The sequence below is a fragment of the Colossoma macropomum genome, unplaced genomic scaffold (genome assembly GCF_904425465.1).
Source record: "Colossoma macropomum unplaced genomic scaffold, Colossoma_macropomum, whole genome shotgun sequence".
Lineage (NCBI taxonomy): Eukaryota > Metazoa > Chordata > Actinopteri > Characiformes > Serrasalmidae > Colossoma > Colossoma macropomum.
The window spans coordinates 22248107-22276021 of NW_023494807.1; the positions used below are offsets into that span (position 1 = coordinate 22248107).

General features: G+C 39.9%; 2 protein-coding genes across 4 annotated transcripts in view; one reads left to right on the top strand and one right to left on the bottom strand.

Moving 5' to 3' along the window:
• Positions 1-27163, top strand: part of LOC118796714 (CMRF35-like molecule 2) — a 44305-nt gene extending 17142 nt beyond the window's left edge. The window contains exon 9 of one of the 3 annotated variants that reach the window (XM_036555769.1): positions 26934-27163. The gene's annotated coding sequence lies outside the window, so the exon portion shown is untranslated. Of the gene's footprint in view, positions 1-746; positions 1358-9960; positions 10010-26933 lie in introns of those variants that run through there. The other 2 variants (XM_036555768.1, XM_036555767.1) reach the window with 2 other exon arrangements.
• Positions 5830-27915, bottom strand: part of lrrc24 (leucine rich repeat containing 24) — a 49359-nt gene continuing 27273 nt past the window's right edge. Inside the window, exons 2-5 of the mRNA XM_036555761.1 lie at positions 19247-19428; positions 10023-10301; positions 7698-7866; positions 5830-7160 (exon numbers count right to left, since the gene is read on the bottom strand). Coding sequence (XP_036411654.1) covers positions 5956-7160; positions 7698-7866; positions 10023-10301; positions 19247-19411 — 1818 coding nt within the window. The 5' untranslated portion in view covers positions 19412-19428 and the 3' untranslated portion in view covers positions 5830-5955. The remainder of the gene's footprint in view (positions 7161-7697; positions 7867-10022; positions 10302-19246; positions 19429-27915) is intronic.

The window sequence follows — 27915 nt, forward strand, 5'->3', positions numbered from 1 at the left end:
ATGTCTCATGGCAGATGTCATATTCTGTCTTTGGGTATTTCCATCATGGCATCTGTCATGACAGTTACTGATAACGGGCCTCATTCACCAACTATTCTTAAGAAGAATTTTTTTTCTTAAAACCCACTTTACGCAGTTTTCACGAAGATTCTAACATTCACCAATGTTTTTATTTGGGATCTTAGGTAAGAACAGAATCTACACCCACTCAAGAACACAAAGGAGCGAAGAAGTCTGTGGTTTAAGAACATGTAGGCTTTTTCTTAGGACTTTTCTCAAGAACTAATTTAAGAAAAACTATTGAAGATATTGGTGAATGAGACCCAATGGTAACAGGACACCGTGATATTACGCAACAAAAACTGTTAATACAACTTATACATCTGACATCTGCCATGACATGATTATGGCCTAGTTATGTCATTTTTCTGTAGCAGGGTTCAAGTAAATGGACAGAGCAATGGAGATCTCCAACACTTCAATGATATAAAGAGTGTATGTGTGACTTTGACATTAACCACTTTGGCAGTGGTGGGCTCCTCTATTTTGAGCTGTACACATTTGTATTCATATTTATTTCTGTATGAGTATGTAACTGTTCCCTTATTTTTTTAAGAAATGTGTCAGCATATGTATCACTTATACAGACAGAACATACCACATGGGAGTGTGGCTACCCTGAAATAGAATTTGAAGAAGTATGGGGAAGTGTGTGTGTCAAACACAACTCTGTTCTTTTCAAACAGTTGCACAGATGCGTCTACAGCCAAGGAGGAATTTACTGTCTTCTTCATTTACATGGAGTGAACAACCAATCCAATTGGACCTTAGTTCTCAAAAACTGCACACCGCAGTGAAACTTTGCATTCAGAGTATATTTCTGTGTCAGAACGAAGACTGGCAGTCATTTTTTCATATTTATAGAGGCTTCATGTTTGAGAACAAGCTGATTTGTGTTCTATGTCATGCTCTCAACTGTACACATGTGAGCACATGCAGGTGGGAGGACGCAGGGTCCAGCTAATATCATCTATGCTGTAATGCGAGTAGACCCCTACTAGCGTTCTTTAACCCATGTATGTCCAACGACTAAGTTTAGTTTGATAACAGAAGTGCCACAGAACTTAACTTGGTCTGAAGTGATGAAATTTTTTATAGTTAGGTCAGTGTTAGATGAGCATCTAACACAGGGCTGTCCAAAGTGTGGCCTGTGGGTCAAAGTTGGCCCATCATGACGTATGATTTGGCTGCTAGAATGTTACCTTAGCCCCATATTCATCACCCAATGAGAGAACATATCGGTGTTGTCGGAAGAAAACCTTGTATCTTCATTTTTGACATAATTTGAAAATACCTGTTACCCTTTACATTGTATGTAAATTTCATAAGGAATGGACTAAAAGAAATGACCCAAAATGACTTGGAAAAAAAGTCTGGTTCCATTGACTTACATAAAAGGTAAAGTAGGTTTTTTCCTTCTCCTGTAAAGTTACCACTGGAGATACAAGGTTTTCTTCCGACAACAGTGACATTTTTGTACTGTACATAACATTCAATTCTTATTTTCTTTTTTTAAATTATATTTTTGAAGCATTTGGTTACAAAATATATTATAATGTTATATAATATATTTGTAAAGACTCAATTTGAAATCCACCATCTTCTTTTTTTATGTGTATCCTATTTTGTCCTTTTGTGGCACGGTGGGTAGCGCTGTTGCCTCACAGCAAGGAGGGCCTGGGTTTGATTCCCTGGCTGGGTGACCAGGGTCCTTTCTGTGTGGAGTTTCTCCCCGTTTTTCCTCTGGGTACTCCGGTTTTCTCCCATGGTCCAAAGACATGCACTCAGGCTAACTGGACATGCTAAATTGCCCCTAGGTCCCTAGGTGTGTGTGTGGATGTATATGTGTGTCTGTTTGTATGTCTGCCCTGCAATGGACTGGTGACCTGTCCAGGGTGTATCCTGCCTTCTGCCCACTGGCAGCTGGGATAGACTCCAGCTCCCCAGCGACCCAGAAGGATAAGCAGTTTAGAAAATGTGTGTGTATGTGTGTGTCTTTGGCCCTTGGCTCACCACAAACATTGGACTTTGCTACCCCATGATAAGAAGTTTGGGCACCACTGACCTAATAGAACCATTATTTTTTTTTTATTACATGTAATTTTCATACATTAACTGACAATCAAATTAGAATTTTGTTTTGTCACACTGAATGAAATATGATAGATAAAGAGATCAGTTTTAAAAGTGTCTTTCAGTTTGTGCTCAGGCAAGCTCAGAGAACATATGGACCAAAGAAAATTTTAAATTGAGATATACATAAAAAAAAAACAACAAACAAAAAGCCAAAGCAAGTAGTGTTCATTGTAAATAGACCATTCTGAGACTGTAATGTTCTTCTTGGCAAAGGCAGCCGGTCAATGTCAGATCATTATTGTTTGAGCAGTTTATTTGCACACTTCTGCAGCTTTGCATCCAAAATGCCTTTGTACTTTCTGATTTTACGATCCATCAGTGAAGCTCTCACAAGCTATCCAACCAGTAGCCTTAGTACAGTCTGGACTTCTTCTTCAGGTTTTCTCCACACAAATAGAGTCTATCATCAGTTTGATGTTGTGCTTATTTTTTTTTTTTTCCCGATCATTTTGTTAAACAATTTATGAAGTACCTAAAGAACTTCATTAAAGTTTACCTGTGGTTAAATGGTTCAAGTGTTCAAATACTTTTTGTTGCAACTGTAGACATTAATGGGTTAATGAAGCATCTCTTTAAGGCATAATTGCCTGGGCTACCTGGAACATTTCATAATGTAAAATCACTGTGGAGTAAATGCAGCTTCCCTCGAGTAAGGATGTTGAATAGATTTCTGTGCTCTTTTCTTTTTCAGCCATGGACATTGACATTGACCTTTACTGCCACCAAGTGGTGGAGAACCACTGTGATTCTTTTTTTTTTTTCTTTTTTTTTTTGAAGCAATTGTTCATCGAATGTACCAAATGAACCAATAATTTTCTGATCCTGAACCTTTTCTAGAACATTTCATGGAATGATTCTGTGATACTATGTTACCACACTGAGCTCATGTTATAAATTCTTCATATTCCAGCATCTGCTTACTTAGAATTCAAGCACAGCTCTTCCCACTTGTGTAAATCACTGGAGCATGTACACTGATAAACAAAGGATGTGATTAGCAAATTCTTTGAACAGGATGCATCACTTTGAAAGCTTTCTCTCCTTTAGGCGCTTTTAAACCACCACAGTGATGATCTAGCAATTTATTGAGAAGACAAAACACAGAATGGCTCCTATTCTTCAGCAGCAGGAAACAGACTTGGGTGAATGAGTACATATTTTTCTTATAATTAAAACCTGGGAATTCAGATTTCCTTCTGCCCTTAACTGCTCTGCTTTTCAGTCATCTTATTGTGAAGCTGCAATTCACAAGTTGAAACATTGCTAAAACTCGAGCAAAGAACCACCAAAAACCAATTTTCTTATGAGCATATATCTCTGGGATTTTGTCCATAGCGTACGTGTAAAACTTTGCAGCTTGAAAGGACAATAAAAAAAAGTGACTCCAACATTATGCAAAGCAATAGCCATGCTGAATTATATTCATCATTTGCAGATGACTGCAGGCTACAAGTGTACCAAGTTTGCTGCCAAGTCAAGAGGCCTGATAGATTTTAGAAGCAATCACCAGCATATGCGACTGTGCTGCTGAGTTTTGCATTCATTAAGAAGTTGAGCTGCTCTGAAATCCTGGGCTCTGCAATACATTATTTCATTATTTTCGCTTGCAACTTTGTTCAGTAGCACATGCTTGTAGTATTGGAAAAAATACAGTGGATCATGTGATTCATTTAACTGAAAGTATTGAGTTGCCAGATATCCAGAGTTTGAATTCTAACTTGTGGCAAGATAAGCCATCATTATCCTTTCCCAGCAACGTTCATGTTCCTTTTTTAGTCTAATAATAATCAAAGAATTTTTCCTACTAGAACAAAAATGTAAACAGACAGCATGACCTCAGACCCCACCGAGAGATCCTGATCTTTCTTAAAGTGCCCTTTGTACCCCATGAACTTTTTTAACTGGCTTTGGATTGAGGAACTCTGGTTGCTGAACAGTGCCTATGAGTCTGGCCACCATCTGCAATAGCCTTGCGGGGGCTAATGTCCACTACTGTAACCAGGGTTTAGGACCCCTTTGTCCTCAAGCTACTGACTGGACTGCAGCAACCCTTGAAGCTGAGGTCTGCATCCATTAAGAAGTGTTCACATTTGGTAAACCCTGGGCTCCATAATACAGAATCTCATTTTCATTTGTAACTGCATTGCTTGTAGGATTGCTTTGGGTGCTCCATTACCTAGACATCCCCCCAGTGCCACAGTGGTTGTCAGCATATGAAGGTGTGTGCGCTCCTTATGACACATTTATCTGACAGATACATGACAAGGCTGGTTTTATCGTAGCATAGGAGCCAGAGCTCGAGCGCTATTCCTTGGGTAGGTGCGGAAAATCCTTTGTTCCACAAATAGAATGACAGTTTACACACCAGTACATGTTAAATTGTCAATTAAGCATTTGCCTTGGTATTTAGATCTGGGTCCCAGTATTTGTGATGCAAATAAATCTTATCCCAGTTCCTTTCATTATTGCTGTCTCTCCAGTTGCAGCAAAATAATGCAAAGAGGTTGCTGTTTGTAAAAAAAACAATACCAGAATATATGATTACTGCGGATGTTTCCCCTGTGTGTCTTATAAGAAAGCGAGATCCAAAGCTGGATCAAAAAGCATATTTTATTTGCATAAAACAGGGACTTCACATTTATTAGACATTTGACAGTAACATAAATAAATACATACTATTGCACTGAGCAGAAGCTTAACACCTTCAGATGTCACCAACTTTAACCAGTTGAGATGAGTGTTTATATACCCTGAAGTGATTAATAGGCATTTTCTGTACAAACCTGGTCATTCTCACCCACACGCATACAAAATTACCTTCAGCTCCAGAGAAAAATATTAGAATGTCAACCCAAATGCCATCTGATGACTTATCAACCACTATTCTTTTGTAGAAACGTTGGCAACCAATCTAAAAATCTAGTGTCTAGAGCTTTATTTTCACAGTGTTATTCAAATAGAGGTCAAGAGTGTGAGAGAATATTGTCCACGCTAAACACTTATTTTGTGGCTATCACAAATACTGACGTAACATCTCTCACACTTTTTTCCTGTAGCCCCCTCTGCCTCTCTCATATGCATCAGCACGCACACAAAATTCATGAATGTGTATCAAAGCAAAACTGAAAGATTCTGAAAATATAAAGAAAGAGTTTGAATGGACAGTGAGGATGGACATCAAAGCTATTCACACTGGCTGGCGGAAGCAGGAAAAAAAACAAAAATGATTTACAGAGTTACACAGTCTCAAAAATGTCCTTCTCTATTCTCACCTCTGCTCTCAAAAAGTAGGTCAGTGTCTGACTGTGTGACTACGGCAGCCTACTCCCCAAGATTCTTCCCCACTCCTAAAGTGGTCTAAAATAAAGGAAAAGGAAATGTACAGTACTCTGGCCCTCTATTTGATAGGTTCATTTCACCTGTCAATTTGGTATTCAGGTATTCAGTAGCCAGACTTCTTTTTTCCAGATTCTAAAGCATCATGTTGGTCAAAGTAATTTCCATCACTTACTTATCTTGTGTCAAGATAAGCCATCAATGTCCTTCCAAAGCAACCTCCATGTTCCTCTTTTAATCTAATAATAATCAAAGCATTTTTGCTCTCAGAACAAAGACAGAAATAGGTAAAGTATCCTTGACCACACCAGGAGATCCCACTGTTGAGCAACTCTTACTTCAAATGCCATGTGCAGCAAATGACCTTTTCTGTAAATGGCCTTCTGGACCGCTTTTCCTCTCAACTTCCCCATGCTGGTCCCCTCAGCAGTGGATCTCATAGGCAATCTGTGTGTCAAACAGCAGGCTCTGGTTGATGAACAGTCCCTCTGGGTCTGGCGGAGGTCCCTCACCACCCTCTGCAGGAGCCCTGCGGGGGCCAATGCCTGCTACTCTTCCTGGGGTCAGGACTCCTTGGCCCTGGAGTGACTCGTTGGACTGCAGAATGCCCTGCTGCCCTGGGACAGGTGGTGGGGGCAGCACAGGCTTGGCACGGTTGAGCACGTACATCTCATGGCCTCGCTCATCCCGGTACTCCTCGAGCTGCGCAAAGGTGGTGGGTCCATCGGAATAGTCGTTGACATAAAGGATGGACTCCTCTTTGCTTGGCCCATAGCCACCACCCTCCTCTTTCTGCCGCTGACGGTGGCGGCCGTAGATCATGCAGAGCAGCAGCAATGCAGTCAGAGCAAGAAGAGAGATGCCAACAGCGATGGCCGTCTGGGTGGCAGTGCCCAGGGCATTGAAGTCCATGCTCTCCAGCTCATAAAGAGGCTCCTGGCTGACATCCCCTGAGGATGGATGATAGTTTGAGGAAGAAGAGGAAGAGGAGGAAGATGGGGAGTGCAGACGAGGCCAGATGGCTGAGGACGATGATGAAGAAGACATGTTGACGGACAGGTGAAAGGTCACTCGGGCAACTCCCCCAGGATTCCAAGCTTCGCACTCATAACGTCCTGCATGGGCCACAGTCACGTTGCTCAGGAACAGCATCCCACTACCCGTATCTGGATCAAAGTTGTCCCTGTCTCCATTATCCTCTATGCCTCGTGCTGAACTCCGGCCACCCACATTACCCCCATTACCACTAGGCCTGGCCGTCACAAGCCTCCCGCCAGCCCTACTGTCCCCGTCCATCCCTACCTCCTGCACAAGCCCTCGGGGGGACAGCTGTGCTTTGCCGTGGGATGCCTTTCTCCAGGTAACCTGAGGCTGGGGGTAGCCCGAAGCTTGGCAGGATACTCGCAGGCTCTCTCCCAACCGCACTGTCAGGTGACTGGGCTCCAGTTGCACAGCAGGTGGGATGCACACCAGGCTGTTGGCTGGAACCTCCACCAGGCTGAGGTGAGAGAGGCGCGGAGGCTCTGCACAAACCAGCCTCCGCTCAGCTGAGCTCAAGAGCCGCTGGCCCTCCTCATTTATCCAGCCGCGAAGCCAGTGGAGGGCACAGTCACAGCGCCATGGGTTATCTGACCAACAGAGATAGGAGGGGAGAATGAGAAGGGAAAGGAAGAGAGATAAAATGGGACACAAGAGAGAGAAGGATAGAAAGAAAGAGCGAGTATTTAGTGAGCAATCGGCCACGAGTAGCAGGAATAAAAGAAGGAATAGGACATGGAATAGAACAACAGAGAGAGAGAGAGAGTCTCTCACCTCTAAATCCCTTCACACTGAATTGCCCTAACTTCAAAGCTATTGTCCTGCACTCTCTCTTTATGTCCTTTTCCTCCTTTTGATTCGGATTCCTTTTGATACCCTGCTAATCCGTCTTTCCCTCACACTGTTCCTCCAACCCCTCTGTGCTCTCTCTCCCTTCTTGCTCTATTCCTCCTTTCTCTTCTCTGAGCTCTCCTTCTCTTTCTAAATCCTGACATCCCTAACTAGTCCAGCTTGCATTTAAAATCCGAAACCTTTCTTTCCTTCCAGTTTCATCACCCTAGTCCTCCCCACACCTTTTTAGTGTCTTTATTACTTCTGACCCCAAACATAGCTGTGTATGAAGGTACCTGTGATGCGGAGCACCTGTAGGCTGATGAGGGGTCTGAGTGTGGCGGGACTGAGGGTCCTCAGATTGTTCCTGCTAAGGTCCAGCAAAGCCAGAGAGGACAGGCCAACCAGAGCCTGCTCATCCAGTGCCTCCATTGTGTTTTCCTGCAAGTGCAACTCCTGCAGACGCTGGTGAAAACAGAGAGCATCTCTCATTATCATCTTCATCATCATCATATTCAACATCATACGCATCATTATTCATACCATAAGTAACACAGTCACCATCATCATTGCAACATCATCATTTTTGCTATAAGTAATACCATCACCATCAAACTCACTGTCATCACTGTTCTCATCATCACTGTTATCATAAGTAACATCATCACCATCACTTCACTTTCATCATTATTACTGCCATAAGTAATCTAATTTTCATCATTATTCACAAAATAATGGCACACCTTTCAGCCAATCACAATCGTCTCAGAACGCTACTTCTGCAAAGCAAAGTAAAAACTCTGATAAACTCCTTAGAACAAACCTGCAGTGAGAACGCTGGTGGCAGTAAATCAGTCAGAATTATAAGGATATGAAAAAGATGGTGAGAAGGTGTTACTAAGGAGCATTTCACTCAGCAACCTGATCATCTGAAGGGTGGTGTTGTTTTAATTTCATTCCTAAATCTGAGAAAGTTTTGGATTAACCTGTGTGGAGGACCACATTCACAACTCAGTATCGAAAAACTATTAACACTCAGACTTGTGCTGGCTTTAAGGTATGCTAACCTTTATCTGGGTTGCTGTATTTGCAAATTAAACATTACAGAACAATGTTTAAATCAGCTAGCTTTTTTAACTAAAACAGCAGCTACACAACAGTAGCTTCATGAATTTGTCTCATTAAACCAGAATGTACAGTGTTCACATTTCTGATTAAAACATTCTGTGTAAAGATAAATATTAGATTAATATTAAATATTAATATTAAATATTAATATTAAATATTAATATTATCATGAGTGTATACATTATTGCTGAAATATCTTGTGTACAAATCGATGAGTCCTCCTAGGCATTTAACACTGTTCTCAGTAGCACCAGTGTTAGCTTTAGCATTAGATCATCAGAAGTGGCAGCTCTCAGCTCCAACCTCCTCCTAATTAGACATGAACACCTGACATGTACTCATCTGAGTGCTTCTAAATTTTCATTTGTGCTACTGAGCTTTTTTATCTGTTAGCACAATTGTTACAGATGCTACCAGGTAGTCGAAAATGAAAATTCGACAGCTATAGCAACAGTAACTAAAGGTGCTTTCACACCTACCTTGTTTGGTCCGGACCTTTGGACTGTTCAGTTTGGTCTGAAGCAAAATAGCAGGTGTGAAAGGTGCCTCGGACCAAGGTCTGCACCAAAAGACCAAAATTTGGTCCAACCATATAAGGTGGTCTCGGTCCGGACCAAATTGAACAATGGTTTGGTTCGTTTGCAGTGTGAAACCACTTTTTTGGATAGTTGGGACTTTCAGACAGGCTATCGTCGCCCATTAAACAACTAAAGAGGAAAAAAAAACAGGACAGCAAAGATGAGCTGCATTTTTCTCCATTCAAACGGAAAAGTCTACCCACCGAATGTTAAGTATAGGGAGACGCAGCCCACATAGGTGATGACGATAGGACGTAGGTATGTCATGCAAAGTTCTTTGGTGTGCTCGCTAAATCGCAATGTGAAACCAAAACTAACTGGATCAAATGTATACATTGTAACAAAAACATGAAGCTTGGTTTGAAACTCGGTCCAGTCTTTTGGTGTGAAAACTTGCAAAACGTCAATTAACATAAGAAACATCAATTATATGATCAATATCGCTGCCTTTATCATCAGTGCCTTCATTGTAGCCATATGTAATATCATCATCACAATGACGACCTTCATCATCCTACAGGTTATTATAGCTATTATTAAACTGTGCGTAACAGTGCAGTCTGGTCTGCCCTTCATTATCATTATGCTGAGCTGACTGCAGCCCTTTATCTACGCTTCAGAGTTTTCTCACAGTAATTAGCACTCTCCATAATGTCACTTTAACATTTACAGAGAAAAGTTTGCAAATATAGAGTTTCACACAGTCACACAGTTTCCCCCCCTTGGCATTCTGATTCTGTAAGTTACCCTCAATACAAAGAGGCCGTGTTTACTGTTGCCCATCAAGCCCTCTGCAGTGTTCATGTCATCACATTTTCTACGTTACATCTAACGGTGAAATAATTCTGTACAGGATTTACAGAATCCAAAAGGGACTAAGACGGCTGAAGCTCAAGCATGCGGGAACAAACGCACCTGCAGTCCGCGGAAAGTGTAGTCTTCCAGTCGGGTGATCCTGTTCCCTGCCAGGTAGAGGATGCGCAGGTGCTCCAGGCCACGGAAGACATCAGCAGAGATCAGGTGGAGACGGTTCCCATTTAGGGCAAGCTCCAGCAGTTGGCCCAGGCTTACGAAGGCTCCAGGCTCCAGAGCTGAAATGCTGTTGTTCTGCAAGTAAAGGTAGTGCAGGCAGCCCAGGCCTGATAAGTCCTCCGCTCGGATCTGACCAATGGCATTGTCCTGCAGGAAGATCGTCTGAAAAAGAATGTGGAAGGGAATGTCACGAAAGAAAGTATGAATCTTGCACATCATTCTCAGTGTTTTCACAGGCACTGTTCCCATTGAGATCTGTTGTATTCAGAGAGTAATTTAAATTCATGTGCTGATCTACAGTAAAACTGTCTGTTGGAACAAAAGCTCGTATCTCCAAAATGGTAACTTTACAGGAGAAGGAAAAAACACACTTTACTTTTAATGCAAGTCGATGGAACCAGACTTTTTTCCAGGTAATTTTGGGCCACTTCTTTCGGTCCTCTCATCATAAAATTTACATACAATGTAAAGAGCAACAGGCATTTTCAAATTATGTCAAAAACTGAAAAACAACAAAATGGAGATACAAGGTTTTGTTCCGACAGCAGTGGAATGCAACAAAGCACAAATCTGAAAAACACATCGTGACCACGCTCACATTACAAGCCTTATTAATTAAAAATTTTTGCTTAGACATGATCCTTCTGCCTGGACATCTAATATTTGTTTAAGGTGACCTATATTTGTCTTTGCCTATGTGTAAACAGACCACTGCCTTGGACCAACTCACATGCACACAAACAAATCAATAACGTCACATGAATTAATGAGCCATGTGTGTTTTGAACAACAACAACAAGTGTACAGACTAGCAGCGCAGGCCTTCATTTCAAAGATTATTTTCTTCAAACAGCGCTCAGCTGTTCATGATTAGGGCGAGAAGGTGAAAAAATTTGGCAGCTATTATTGGCACAAGCTTCAAATCAGCCAGTGCTGTGCTGCCAACACTGGATGATGACGCAGTGTGTGGATGCATGAAAAAACCAACAAACAAGGCAAACAAAAAACAAACACATTATAATCTGAGCATTTTTATTAAAGTTACATGGCTACAAATTGGATATGTATCTGATCTAGGACCACATGTGAAAGTTGCTTAGATCTGATTTTTTTTAATCAGATTTTTTGCATTCACACAACTCTGAAAACATCAGGTCACATAAAGAGAAAAAAGCCAGATTTGTGTCACTTCTATGTCGTAATGTGAACGTGACTCTTTGTCTGAAATTCACAATACAAGTCTGAAGGCTTTGTAAACACAGCAGGGCAAATCAGGTTCCCTAAAATATCCTTTTTAGAGTGTTTTGTATTTGAGTGTTCCGATTTCAAGTTACAAGCGACCAAATCTGATTCGTATGGTCAGACTGTAGACACATTTGCGACTACACAGATACAGTACTTGCAACGGTTGTCACAGTAACGTGTGAATATACTGACTAGGAAGCTGCAGGCTAAACTTAGCGAATGGGTCCCATTTATGAGCTCAGATGTTGATGTGTACTTAATGACTGTAACATTCTGACAGCATGAACCACCATGCCCTGATGAAAAAACACCACGTGAAGCTGCATGTACATAAATGTGATTTGAATATATCATTGTAACATAATCAAAAATCTGAAGACATTTTAGATGTAGGCACAAGTAATTGCAATTTGAATAATATGCAGCCAGGGACAAGTTGATTTTCATGGAACAAACAAATTTATAAGGAAAAACAAATTTTCCATTTACCCCAGTTGTAGTTAATCAGCCAAGACATGTTTGGAGTCATTTTGATTTTTTGCCTCTAGCCATTGGCTATCATTGCTCACAAACAACAGAACTGAATAGTCACCCAAATCTTTTCCATAAATCTGTCCCCAAAACATCTCTCAACCTGCTTAAACAGCATCCAGGTCTTTTTAAGGTTGCACAGGCCTGCTGATGTGGTTTAAAGCACAGTTTGACCTGCTGTGAACTATAAAAAGCAAACAAAACAACCCTGCTACGGGCAGCCATTTCAGAAAACAGCAGGGCTGGGATTCACAAAGCAGGACTGATCTTGGATCAATTTCCTCCGTATTTATGATATGGCCATTGTCACAAAAACTGATTCTAGAGGTGGTTTGTGAATAAAGACCCTATTGTGTAAAGTTGCTGCCAGCAATTTTGCTCATTCATCTAGCTCACACTAAGTGTCTGTGTGTTCTAAACCACACATCAAGTCAGCCAATATGGAAAAAAAATATATATGGACATATATTTTTATATATTTTAAAAACATTTCCAACACTAAAATGTATTTTAGAATATATTGCCATATTAACTGAATAGATGTTAAAAATATACTAATTTTAAAATGTATGGAAATATTATACATAGACATGTACTATAGAAAAGTAAATACGTGAAATACATCAAATACATGTGAAAATGTAAGAAAATAGCAAAAATACTTGTTTAATGCACTGTTTGGAGTACCTTTTAATTAATTTGTGTTCCAGTATCTTAATTTTATATATTAGCAAATGGACCTTTGACATAAATGACAAAAGCAAGCATTGCAGGTATTGATACACTTTGAAAATGCAGTTATGATTTGATATCTTGCCTATTTGAAATACATTTTGTGTGAACACTATCTCACCACATATCACATACAACAGTTAATGCAAAGTACAGTGCGAAACACAAAAGTCAGTACCGTTCATTCAGTTCATATATATTTAGTTGTATCTGTAACCTTTGTTAAAACTACATGCATTAAAAAATATATAATAACAAATAAAAAATAAATGTATTTTAAAAACGCATTTCACAAATACTTTTTTTGGCCATTTTCATACATTGCAAAAATATATTTGACGGATACATTTGGAATATAAGAACAATAAAATAAAAAGCCTGGAGATGAGACGGGGTGTGTGGAGCCAATACAACTTAGAAAATATAATTTTAATGGATTATGGTACAATTATGTTCCCTGACTAAAGGTACTGAGATGTACCCTTGAGGGTACCACCCCAGTGACAAGAGAGGTACTGCTCCAGTGATAGTTTTGTACCTTTTTCTGAGAGTGCAGACGCTGTTTAAGTAGGTTGAAAGGAACTTTGAGGATGTTTTTTTACAGAAACAATTTGGGCTATTTGAGTGACTATTGACTTCTAGTGTTGTTAGCAACATTAGCCTCGCTGCTCGAGTCCTAAAGCACAATTTGGACTCCAAACATGTCTTGGCCCAACAACTACATCAGGTGTCGGTGGAAATTTGTGTAAATTTGACTTTTCACTGTATCACTTCTTCAAGAACAAATAGTTTAAAGCTAATATGATGTTAGACTAGTTCATTTTTATTATGTTTTATCGTGAAGCTGTAAAAATGTCCCCTCAAGAAACAGTTTTCAGTCCTGTGGGTCCCTAAATTTACCCCTGCGACTATGTTTGTACTCATTAGAAGGAAAACATTTGCTCTGCAGTTCTTCTCAGTTTGGAGTCCCTGTGGTAAAATGAACATATAACAGCTTTTAAGATTCATCTCTAAGTGGTTGTTTACCGACCCGGGCTGAGGCAGCTATTTCGGTTACATTGCGTTCAGATGGAAAAATATGCTAGAGGGTAGCATATCATGAAAGCGCTTTTTATCCAACAAGTGAAAAGTGGATCAATGGGAAGCTTTAGGCTCGCTAATCTGCCCTGGGTTGATACTTACAGAAACGGCTTCCTTGGAGTCCATACAGCCAAGCGCAGATACTCATAAACAAATCAATTGGTAGCAGCATTTATGTGAACAGTGGCCTGTGTGAGGCTTTCGGCATGCTTTTGTGGTAGTTTAGCAACACTGTATCAATTGCATAATGCATGACACCAATTAATTGCAGATGCTCCCTTTAATACTGTTTCCGCAGCGATTAAACGCGGGCGGAGCTACGGCAGCCCATTTGTGTGGTGCAGGGTTATATGGGTTAATTGAGCAATCCACGCGAGGCAGTCTATGAATATGCAAAGGCTGCAGTGGTGCCGGGGACGCGGCCCGAGTTAATGTATAGAGACAGGAAATTGAACTGTCACCACAGAGGAGGAAGTCCATACTCCTCTGGGACACGGTTTGCAATACATTCAGGCTAGGAGGGGAGCCACTGCTGTGGAGCTGATGTTTATCTTTTGTATTAAAATGAGATCGTACGTTAATTAGACTGTAGGTGTTAAACAGAGAGACTGTGCTCATGCATTAGAGAGAGAGAACATCAGTCATCTTCACTCTGATTACCAAACAACCATATGCCACGTATTAAAGATAGAATGGACTGACGCATTTTCAAGGCTCAGACTCATTCTCATTCCTGTTCAAGCCCTAACATGATTTCAGGATACATTCACGTTGTCTCTTCAAGTCTTGTTGCTCGAAATGTTTTGCACAGTTCTGATTTTTTTGCTCAGATCCAATCTTTCTGCATCGTTGATTCGAACTCGTGTTTGTGAGTGACCCATATCTGTCATTAGTCTGAACACACCTGTGCCCTGTGCCCTAATCTGCATGCACACACTGGATGATAAGCACAGTGATACTGTGATATACACAGTGAAGTGGTATGTAAGGAAAAAAAATAAATAAATAAAGGAAAACATGGATGTGTATTCAATATGCATCCCGTTCAGGAGCATATATGAAAGTAGCTCAAGTCTGATTTGAAAGGCTCTGATTTTTCTGTTGTGATAACTAGGGAAGGGCCAAGCATTCACAGGTTTTTTCTTACTCTGTTTTTCCATGATAATGAGCTATTTTTAATTCGTTTTCTTGACGTCTGGTTATATTTATGTCATTTATGTCACAGCAAAACACGTTATTTTCTCAAGATCTCAAATTATTTATATCAGTGTGTCCCAAACGTCTCTGCAAAGGGCAGGTGTGGCTGCAGGTTTTCATTCCAACAGTGCAGGAGCACATGTGATTAATTGCTGAAGACCAACTGATTAAAAAAGTGGAACCAGTTGAGCTCCAGCTCGTATGGCATGAAAACCTGCAGCCACACCGGCCCTTTGCGGATAAGAATGGACACCCCTGATTTATATCACAACATAACAGACGTAACAGATTTGTTATTTCATGATATTGGCATAAATATCTCAAGATCTTAAGAAAACAACAGAGGGCATTTACATGCACTTAATAACCGCAGAAAATTTGATTTTGTCAGTAATCCGTTCAACGTGTTTACATGCACTTGAGTAATCAGATAATGGTAATCAGATAAAACTCCGGTTCTACATGAGTCAGGTAGTAATTAGACTTCTGCTTTGCAACCAGCCAATAAACTCAGAGAATAAGACTGTAATAATGTAAACGTGATGTAAAACTGTCATTGAGTCATTTTAATGGAAAATGTAAATATACGTGAACTAGAAGATGAATTCCATTTCCTCATTTCATCAAGCATTTAGTTGCTCCAAAAGTGTTTTGTTACCATCTCATGGGTACTGTGTTAACGCTACTTGCTATTTCCTTGCAGTGGTCTATTTTCACACATAAGCAGACTGAGAAAAACGAAAGAAATCAGGGTAAGGGTACACATGCTCTGAAAAACTCAATTACAGAGCTAAAATCCAGCAATCTTAGTCAGATTTCTACGACTTCATCCAATCTAAGCAAATCGGAGTATGCTGTTTACATGACCACTCAAATAATCAGACAACTGTTGAAATCCCATAACGATCGGATTATTAAGTGTATGTAAACGCACTCATTGTGACATGATAATGATACAAATTACTCTAGATCTCGAGAACACAAATGAAAATAACTTGTTATTACGGAAAAACAGAGCATGCAAAACAAGGTCCTTTATGGCTTCCATAGAAAACACCACATCTGTCAAATTTAAACAAAAAAATCAAACAGATTTACACCAGTTCACCCCTGTAATGTGAACGTGCTAATCCTACAAACTGTTCATGAGATTTTTGTCGGATTTTCAGTGATTTCAAAGCAGATTTTAAACGTTACTGTAGCTTTCTGTTTGGAGACTCTCTTTATCCCAAAGATGTAGGAGACTGGTCTTGTATGTGTGGAAGTAATTGTCCAGGGGTGTTGCCAAGATGGCCACTAAGTGAACAGACAGCCACCTCTTACTTTCGATGTAGCACTCTATTCGATTCTTGTTATTTAAATAGGCAACTGATTTTTTGGTTAGGAATTTAAAAATAATAAAGCAGATTATTAAAAAGATTATTATAAAGTAGAAGTGTTATTTCTACAGCTTTAGCTAATAAAAAGTACTGGAAATGTGCTAATGTCTTCCATGTGTTCATTTAGCACACACAGTGTGACCTTCAGTTAAAAAAAAAACACAAAAAAGCCAGATAAAAGAAACAGTTCATTGGCCAATTGGGCTGTAAAGAAAATCAGAATTGACCAATAAATTTCATGATCAGTGCACTTTGTGTTCACACTATTAATAACAGATATGGCTCACAACAAAACAAACACAACGGTAAACCACAAAAGCAGAAGGATCGAATCTGAGCAAAAAACAGGACTGAGCAATGAGGCTTGTAATGTGAACACAGCATGTGGCACAAATCCCATATAATAAAAAAGATCTGATTTTGGCTGTGTTTACATTACTAGGTTAAAGGGGCACAAATCCGATTTTTTTTGCATTAATGTGACATAGACCTGATGTTTAAGAGCAGCATGGATGCCCAAATCTGATTCTTTTAAAATCAGATATAAGCAACCATTGGATGCATATCTGATTCATGTCCATGCAAACGTAATGAGAATGATCAGATCTGATTTTTTTTACTGCACACGCACATATTTCCATACTCCTCCTGTGTTTACAGCACGGCAGCAGCAGCTAACCTGACGTTAGTCCCAGTCATAGCTGCAAAGCCATTAATGCATCCTGCCTTTTTTCACCATCTCCCCTAATCCCGAACAGCTGAGGGTTGATCAGAGCTAATAATCCCTGTGATTAAGGCTTGTGCTGCTAGCTTGTTTATTTGTTGTTGTTGTTGTTCATCTTCTTGATGCACACGGATCACTCACATAACATTGTGATTAGGATGCGCACATGGTGATCGTGTCAGGGAGCAGGTTTGTTTACATTAAAAGGCAGATAGGGGTCATTTACACACAAATGTGAACCAGAAAGACTGGAAAGAAGAGAAACATCAGAATTGAGCAATAAGATTAGTAATATGACCTTGTCTTTGTGTTCACACAGCTTTAAGAAAATCAGATAACAGTGGAGTCCAAAAGCCTGAAACCACATTAAAATTTTATTTAAACCTGGAAATAAACAAGAGAAACCTTTAGCATCTTTTAGCATTTTAAAACAAAGAAAAGTTCTGACATTAAAATGAAGAAGGAATATTCAAAACACTGCACTATTTCTAAGTCACTATTCAAACTGGAGGAAATTAGAGACATTGACCATGTTGAGGCCTTTGTGAAAAAAAAGGTAAGAGTGTTCTTTTATTTTATTTCTTCCACTGAAACTCGTGTTCAGATGACTCTCAGGAGGATTTGATCTACTTATCAGAGGCTTTTGCACAAATGGAGTCCATTTAAGGGGGATATACCACCAAATACTTAGAAATCCTGAATTCTTTATGTAAACATTCCAAGATTTTCAATCAAATTGTTATTTTGATAACATAATTTGTGACGCAAAGGTTTGTATTAAATTAGAAAGTGGTCTCAGACTTTTGGATCCCCACTGTATGTCACATTTAGGCTAACAAATCAGATCTGTGTCTTTTTAAACTTCAACGTCAAAGCAGACCAAGACCCTGTTTACACCTGGTGCCTTGAGTATTCGGATAATATCCGCATAGAGTTTATCCACATAAAGATAAAATCGTTGATGCACCCAAAACGCATTTAAAACAGATTTAAATCTGTCTCTCCAAGCCACATTCGACAACCCAAACCTCTTCCCACACTGTGAATGCACCTCTCTCCGCTTAGCGTGAGTTTTCCCCCCTGTATTTACTTTGGCAACCTGCAGCAGCCTGAGTGAGTTAAAGTGCCAGTTTGGTTCATCTTTACTTCAGCTTGTCATTAGTCACTGTTTTGCTACAATACATTGCATTTTAATGCATATAGTCCATGATTATGATGACTAATGCAGGATTAACAGCCGTCTTCTTGTAAACACGTGTAAAGCTGGGCTAAGAAAATGAGTAACGGCATGCAAAATTGTGATTTTGGAGGTGGCAAACATCTTTTGAATAGAACAGCAAAAAAGAGGATTGAGGTTGTATGAGCCTGATTTGCATATTATATGCCATACATCAATCGGAATTCAATCTGACTAAAGCCTTGGGTTCACTACACGATTTTGAAGTCTTAACAGATTATAAAACGACTACTTCCACTATATACGGCTCACTGACACAGTAAAGAAGCAGCACGTGAACATGTTTAAGTGAGGCTCATGGATTTAAAAATGTGATCAGTGTAGTATTTTCTATTGTTTTGAATGTACATAAACTCAATTGTGCTTGCGCCTTAAACTCAGCACATTAAAAGCTTCTTCTTCGTGACTTTTTGCCATTTTTCTTTGTTTACTTGCTGTATTTTCTTCTTTCATGCTCTCAGTTTTCAGCAGTTGTTGCAGGAGTCCGTTCAGATTGAGTTGTTGACCAGTTTACACTACTAGATTATGCTCGGGTCGAAAAAAATCAAACATGTTTGATATTCTCCGACTGGTCTGAAACATGAGTGGGAGGCCAAAAATCTGAGTCTGCGCCCCTCACACACTTTTTGATTCTCTCTCTGTCGACTCTGACTGACCCAAAAATTTGTAGACAAGAACCAACTAGCACAGACTGAGAATCGGGGCTAAAAAAGTTATGTAGTGTAACCCCAGCTAAACTAGACATGCACTTGACTACCAAATGTAAATGTATGTGGATAGTCTTATCAGGTTATAATCTAGATATAAGTCACCAGGTGTAAACAGGGTCAAAGTGGCTCAAGTGTGATTTAAAAAAAGATCAGATTTTTGTGTTCACACTGCTCCAAAAAAATCATATTTAGACAAAAATCAGATAATGTCAATGCAGCCTGTATAATAGATATATAGTCACTACAGAGTCATATAGTGTATAGTCACTGACCTGCGTGCCGTGAATGATGCCCCGTGGTATCTCTCTCAGGCCGATGGAGCCGCACTCAACTGTCAGGCTGTAGCAGCGGCAGCCTGAGGGGCAGCCCAGAGAAGATGAGGGGAACAGGGCCAGCAGAGCCAACAGTGTGGGAATATGGAGGAGGAGGAGAGCCATCTCAGAACAGACAGCGCCTGAGGAGGAAAAGAGGCATAGATACTGTAAGAAAGAGAGAGAAAGAGGGGGCTGAGGTGGAAGAAATGGGATTAGAGAAAGGAGGTGGGTTGAAAGAAAAGGGAGAGAAAAAGAATGATGTACAGGGAAGAAAGAAGAAACATGAAAGAGGAGGAAAGGAGAAAGAGAAGGACACAGGGAGCAAGAGACTGAGGGAGTGAGAGAGAGAGAGAGAGAGAGAGAGAGAGAGAGAGAAAGATATGTGTACCATTCTTGCTGTAGCGCATTGACAATGTAAATGTGAATCTGTTATGTCAATAAAGAACACATTGAATTAAAGTGAATTAACAAAACAACAGAGAGACACAGAGAGAGCAACAGAGACAGAGAGAGAGAGAGAGAGAGAGAGAGAGAGAAAGATGGAGAACTCAGAGAGAGACACGAGATAGAGAACCAGGAGAGATAACTGGGACAGAGAGAGAACAGAGAAAGAGAAATGAGATACTGAGAGGTCAACAGAGAGAGAAATGAGAAAGATAACTGGGAGAGAGAAATGAGTCAGAACACAAGATAAAAAGAGAATGGAGAGAGAGAGAGAAATGAAATAGAGAAGAGAGAGAGTCTAGGAAAGAGTAGAAAGCAAGAGAAAAACGGAGACTGGAAAGGAGAGAGAGACATTAGATTGAGAAAGAACTACAGAGAGAGACTAGGAAAGAGAGTAAAAAGAGAGAGACACAGGGACTGGGAAGGAAAGAGAAATGAGACAAAGAGAAATGAGACTGAGAGAACAACAGAAAGAGAGAGAGAGAGATGAGACTGTGTGAACAGAGAGAGAGAAATGAGACTGGGAGAACAACAGAAAGAAAGAGAGAGAGAGAGAGAGAGAGAGAGAGAGAGAGAAATGAGAAAGAGAGGTGTTAGGAGAGAAGAGCGAGCTGATCACGCACGCAGCGAGACACGTGACAGCCTGTCACAACCTGATGGACAACCAGTGAGAGCAACCAAATAACTGTTATTGATTATTACTGATTATTATATATCCTGACATTTGTCTTGACCCGTTTATTTTCCTTTCCTTTTTCTTTGATTACTAATAACCCTGTAAATAACTTATTTTCTAGTGTTCTATTATAATCTATAATATCATCTTTTTCTTATTTATTTATATGTGTTTCTTATTAACTGCTTTGGCAAAAGTGTATTTCATTACATTCATGCCAATAAAGCACTGTTGAACTGAACTGAACTGAAAGAGAGAGAGAGAGGAAGAGAGAGCGAGAGAGAGAGAGAGAGAGAGAGAGCGAGAGAGAGAGAGAGAGAGAGAGAGAGAAATGAGACTGGGAGGACAACAGAGAGAAAAAAAGAAAGAAAAAAATGAGAGAGAGAGAAATGAGAGAGAGAAAGAGAGAACTGACAGAGAGAAATGAGTGAGAGGGAGAAATGAGTGAGAGAGAAACAGAGAGAGACTGGCAGAGAACACTTTCTTCTTCACTGTGTTCAACAATTCAAACAGACAAGGGAAATTTACACAAACAAATTCAGAAAGCTGATCCCAAACTTTAAAAGATGTACACAAATTTAAAAATTACGAATAATCCCTGGAGAGGGGCACACAGCCCCCCTCGCTGCTAAATATGTAACACATCACCGCATGAGAGACAGTTGGTAACAACCCCCCCCCACACACTCTAGTGACCTCCACCCTCTCTATACCCGACCCTTCTGACTGCCACCCCACATACCCACACCCTTCAGAGATGAAGGGGGGGAACAACAGATAGAGACAAAACAACCATGAGAGAGAAAGAGGGGGAAATGGAGAAAGAGACAGAGATAATGAGAAAAAGGGAGAGAGCAACAGATGAAAAGAAACTGACAAGAGAGGAAAAGAGAGACTAAAAAATGAGAAGATGAAAAAGGAATGAGAAAGAAAGAAAAGACAAGCTAGAGTGAGAGACAATGAAAATAAGAAACATGAGAAAGAAAGCAAGAGAGACTAAAAAGGAGAGAGATAGACTAGAAGGAAAGAGAGAGAGATAGACATAAAGAGAGACTGAAGAAGAGGGAAGGACAGAAAAAGACAGACAAAAGAAGAGAGAGAGAGAATGTGAGCAGTCTGATTGGATATATAATGCATGAGCAGCACGCTTAAGTGAATTGGAAAATGGAATATCATGGTGAAGAAAAATGGAACAGTGTGGTGAAAAGGAGCGGCGTGTTAATAAGACTCTACAGGAAAAATAGAGAAAAAAAGCAGAGCGGAGGGAACAGAATGATACGCCTGATGACAGCAAGCCACTCAGCTGCACTCAGGCCTACAGAGGAGCTCTCTGAGGAGCAATCTTCACTGTTTCTGCTGGGCTTCACTTAATTAAACATATGTGTAGAGGTGCACACAGACAGCCCCGAGAAGCTCACTCACTCTCCCCAACCACCCCACCCCTCCCCCGCCCCTCTCTGCCTCCACTGAATAGATGAGGTGTAGTGCCTCTCGTACGCCCCGGCACACACCTCACCATTTCCCCCGAGGGAGCTCTCTCACTGTAATCATCCCAAGATCAAAAAGTGCTGCCTGTGAGGCTTTTTCTGTCTCTCCCTCCCAGCTGCCTCTTCATTTTCAATGAAGACATGGGCTATGAACACAGACCTGTAGATTACAGCCTCCGGTGCCAGGTTTAAAGCTAAGCTTGGATGTAAATCCGACAAGACTCAGTCGAAATCGGAATCGAGTTCTGAGTTGAGCCCAGACAGATGAAGAGGATGACGGAATGCTGATCAGAACGTGAGCTCTCTGAAAGAATGCGAATGAAGCACAACGTGCAAAAAAGCCAAAGAAAGCAAAGGGAAATCTCAGATTTCAGACATCAGAGTAGGTCTCGACTGTTTAACAATCCATTGATGCACCCAAAGGAAGGTGCATTGATCTTGGAATCAGAATGTGGGTTTGTTTACAGGTGTCATAATCAAAAGCACTCAGTAGAATGAATTGTTGAATCAGCTGTCATAATTATATTAAAAAAGTATGCAGTACGCAGTTATAAATTCCTCAGCCTACTTTCCAATGTAAAAGTCCTTGATGCTTTTTTATTTTTATTGTCTGTATTTGTGTATTGATTGTATTTTAAAAAAATAATCTCAACCAGAACAATCTCCACTCTTTAAAATAAAAGCGTAAAAAGGGTTCTCTTGAGATGCCAAAGAAGAACCCCTTTTGGTTTCCTTTCTGAGAACCTTGAGAGCCCATCCATTGTTGTAACGTCCAGACAATCTGCTAGGCCACCTCCGGCTGCTAGGAGGGGCCAGAGAGCCAAGACTGAGTAATTAGGGCTGAGTGGTACTAGTGGTGTGTGATACTGCAAAATTTGGTATCGATCCGATACTAAGTAAACACAGGGTCAGTATCGCCGATACTGATACCGATACGTTTTACTTATAAAAGCAGCTTATGTACTTTCATGTAGGCTAGAGCAGTGTGTCATGATTTATGAGGTGAATCTATCATCAATATGCTAAATCTGAATACATTTTAATGCCCACTAAGTGATTTTTGCTTTCCACTGTTAATTAATCATGAACATGTCTAAACCCAGGACAGCAAAGTTTTTAGGCAAATAAAAAATATTTTTTAATACTGTAATGAACTTAATTTGCCAACATGAATTCTGCACGAAATTACTGGAGAACAATGAATGTTTTAAAACTTATACTCTTCTTTTCTTCGACCTGTGTTTTTTGTTCAGGAACAATTAAATAATCTTGGATAATCTTTGCCTCTCCGAAAGGACTCTGCCAGTGTGTCTCTGTGCTGGGGGTCTAGGTCTGTGTGAGGGATTTCCCTCCTCTTCTCTCCATTTCTTTTGCAGCTCAGAGTTCTCTTTTTTCGTGGTTTTTCATATGTTTGTATAAATGAGTGGTGTTGCCACAGTAGTGAAAAGCCTTCTTACACACATCACAGTTTGCAAGGTTTTTATTTACAGCTATAAAATATCTCAGAACGATGCTCTTCTTTCTCTCTGTTATGCTCTCAATCACTGCAACCTGCAAGTGTCCGCTCTTATTGCCGCTGAGTCACGTGACAGCACCGCTGAGTCACGTGACAGCACGACAATGAAACAGCAGAGCGAGGGAGGAGGAGGAGCACAGTGTGCAAGCAAGATGTGAAAGGAGCTCACACATTGCTCGCTGTTCAGTCTTGAGTTTTGCCGCCACGTGCATGTTGCTCTGACTCAGCCAGTAACCTCAGTATCTGTCTCGAGTTTTTGAGTCTTTGCTTTTCACAAATGGTTCTCCAGCATAAGTGTTATATAAAAAAAAAGTGTCTTGAGTGTGTCTCACTCTCCATGTTTAGGGAGAGGTGAGTGTGAGATTAAAGAAGGGAGTTTTTTGGATTCAGGTTTGGGGAGCTCTCAGATGACCCGGACTGAGAGTTCCCCAAACCTGAATCCAAAAACCTCCCTTCACAGCCATTATCCTCTTTGGTGGCATGCTGTGTAGTATGATAGTATGGTAACGGTGAGCAGAAGCGCTCGGGTGGCCAGTTACTTTCCTTGTTGACCGTATTACCTCTTTGTTTCATTTCTTGTCTGGTCTGTTTTCCCGGCTCTTAGCCCCTTTCGTTTCGTTGCACCTTTCTCGTAGCACTACCGACTACTAAAATAAGAGTCATGAGTTCGATCCTCACTCAGGGTGAACCCCCTGGTGCATCACAACTGTAAGCAGGTACTTCAAACTGTATTTCAGAACAGATTACTGATATAATTTGTACTCTAACTCCTAGATTACTTTCCATTGCTTTTGGATTACTTAAATCCAGGGGTGAGAAGTAACAAAGTAACTTAAGTATTTTTTAAGTATCTGTACTTAAGTATTTCTGTCACTTGATACTTTTTACTCATTTCATTTAAAAAAAAATCTGTACTTATACAGATATATTATATATAATATCTACACTTTCAAACCAGGCTTGTTATTCTAGAATATTATTATTATTGTTTTTTTTAAATCAAACACATTCAATTCAGGCACATTATCAAGCACCAGATCCTCGCAAATTGAATTCCTATTGGAAGTAAAACTAGAATGGTGTGGGGGGCTATTATATAAGTCATTAGATTGAAAGAAAGCGATAATGATAAACCAGCATGTATTCTGGTATTCTAGAAGTTGCAAATAAGTCAGAAACGAATTCCCCTCCCCACCTTTGCCCTTACTCACAAGAACTGTTTGACCTGGTTGGTTCAAAAAACAGATCTTGGCATATTCTCTACAAAAAAACAAAAAAACAAAACTATAAACAAACAAATAATTAGATGTTGCGTAACACTCAGTGAAGCACACACAGTTTCAAAAACATAATTAGAAACAGTTTTTAAATAAATACTTTTACTTTTTTACTCTAGGAACATGCACTTTTATACTTGAGTAGAAAAATGTAAACCATACTTTTTGTCCTTTTACCAGAGTATCTTTTTACCAAAGTACTTGGACCTCTACCTAGGTAACACTTTATCTGTATAGTCCACTTTAGATGCTTTGTAGATACTTAATTTACTTTCAAGTTACATTCAACTAAATATCTACTAAATTGATCATAATTTTCTTTAACTCTAAACCTGGCTCTAAACCTAACCTTAACCTCAACCCAAAACCTAAACCCAACCCGCACATGGGTCCTAGCCCTAACCCCGGTCCAAATCCAAATCCTAACCCACTGTTTAGAATCAACAGAGTTTCAGCAGAATGTTGGTTAACAATTTGAATATCTGTAGATAATCTATAGGGGACTAAAGTGGACTAGCCAAAAAAAGCGAGACATTTGGGTAGGGAACTTGTGTACCTCTGCCACTTCTGCTTAAGTCATAATTAAATGAAGACGAGTTAAAGCTCAAACTGTCCCTATACTCCCCCTACACACAAAACACCCCTAAATAAACCCACTCCACAACACATAACACAAGCAACATGTTCAGGCCTAGTGTACTAATAAATAACTACATCAACAACAAGTCCCTCGGTTGGGGGCCTACCATGTGCCTTCGCATGTGGCCATCTGTATAGCCACACCTCCAGAGTCTCCCAGAGCCAGCGCCAGCCAGTAGCGTTTCGCTACAATATATTCTAGTGACATTTAACTGTCTGTCAAAACTACACACAGCATACATGCTGCTTTTTTATTATTTTGCTGACAGCAGAATGTCGTCATGTGACAAGGGTTAATATGAAGATGTTTTTAAGTAGTTAACCACTTAAAATCCTTATTATATAATAAGGCTTATTATTCTGAAACTACAGGGACGTCAGTGCAAACTGGCTGAGCTATTCTTAGGTCATAAAAATGAGTAATAAAACTTTGGGCTCTCCGGGGGGGCCGTGGCTATTTAAGGTGTTGAGTGATAAACGCACACACGCACTAAATGAATGAGTCAAATGAATGCCAAGAGCTACAGCATGAATATGTTTATTCATCAGTTAGCATTCAGTGTAAACTGCAGTGTAATCCATCTCAAAGCATGAATAGAAAAAGTTCTGCAGGTAATTAATGAGTCTGAATAGTAACTAATTTGTGAATCATTTTTGTTTTGTTTTGTTAATTTTAGATTTGATTTTTGATTTAATGATTAATTTCTTCTCTTTTAAAATCTCATTTTTTGTTTTAATTTCCATTCTCTACTTTATTATTTTTTTTTATTTTAATTTGATTTGTCTTTGTATTTTCTCATTTGTAAAGCACTTTGACCGCAGTGTATGAAAGGTGCTATACATAAATAAACTTGCCTTGCCTATAGCTGGGGAAAATAGGCCGGAATGCACTGGAACCGCATTCCGCAGGACAGAACAGCATTACGGCTCAGATTTCAAACATTTACAGTTGTTTTACTCTGTTCTTAAGTGTGCGCATAAAATAAAGTGTCTGGCGGACGCACCTTAAGTTCAACCTACCAATAGAAAGTTGGGGTGCAGCAGCAGGGTCTGCCCACCCAGTCTCCATGGTAATGCACGCAGTGTGTTTGAAATGTTAAAATAGCCACAATCAGTAATAAAATTTGTAGTTTGATTTCTAATTTCCTCTAATCATAACATCATGTTATTGATATTTTTGCAGATTCCAGCTGTGGAAATTCAAATTATCAGTGACTCAAGTGGAAGGTTATGACTGATACTGTGCTAACTAGCCTGCTAATGTCAGACAGTCCTAACAAGCTAGCTAGGTATCTAAATGTAAACAGTCTATGATATCAACTCCTGTAAGGTAAAAGTAACTGGATAAGTAATAATGTCTCCCCCCTCTGGGGAGAATCCACTTGGACTCTTCCAGGCACCACACACTTTGCACTGCCACTCACACCTGCAGCTCATATCCTGGACTCATTAACTCCCTTTTATATACCCCTTTGTTTTACCTGTTTGTTGTGACATCTCTGTGTTTGCACCTGAGTTCTGAGCCTGTTTCCTTTGTACTGTTTCCCAGTTTTGACCCTCACTCTGACTTTCTGTTTTTGTTTTTTTTGTTTTTTTTTAAATATAGATATGCCTCTGATATTGCCTGCCAGTGCTTTGACCCCTGCCTGTATGGACTATGAGCATTAGACTGCCCCAAATAAAGCCATTTCACACTTGGAACTGACCTACATGCCTTCAACATTACAACACTGGATGTCTTTGACAGTCCAGATCACATCACAAAACAGGTAGTTTAGTATTTTGGTTGCGATAGCAGTTGTTTTGACATCCATTTGCTATTTTGCTTTTTTAATCCCTGCCTTACATCTCTTTGTGTTATGTCACTAGTTACTGTAGTTTCACTGAAAGTTCAATTAAATTGTAAGGGATGTTTTTCATCTACGCCTCTTAGTTCATGAACCAATTCAGTGATGTTTTTAAACATTCAAAGAGCCAGACTGTCTTTTCCTGCTCTACAGTACTATCTACATTTTAGAAAAACAAATGGATTTTAAGGACTGGGTGAATATCTGATATCTAATCAACACATTAATGATTATAAGGTCTGTAATGAAAATGTCTATATGGATAGAAACCTTGACTTACTCACAATAATCAGTCAATACCACTGCTGTTGGCAACATGCAGAATGGTTTAGTTCTTTCAGCTTTAATGAAAAAAGGTCTGCGACCCCCGATGTAAGGTATTAATCTTAAGCTTCTATGAAAAACCATTTAGGCTTCCAGCTTTCAAAATATCTTGGTATGTTTAAAGCAGGAAGCGCAATAGAATAAAGCATTAGATATAGATTATAAAAATCTATGAAAGAAAAGGTTATTTTAAGGCCCATGTATCAAACACAAGGCCCGCAGGCCAAGTCAGGCCCGTGGCACAATCCTATTTGGCCCGCAAAATTATTTTAATTTTCTATTAATATTAGCCCATTTTACCATGAGCTGCACTACAGTTCCCCAGCATGCACTGCAACGTAATGTGTGCAAACAACTCCGCAATTTTTCCAATTGCAGTAGATAGGCTATACGTGTTGGTTGCTTTTAGGCTGTAGA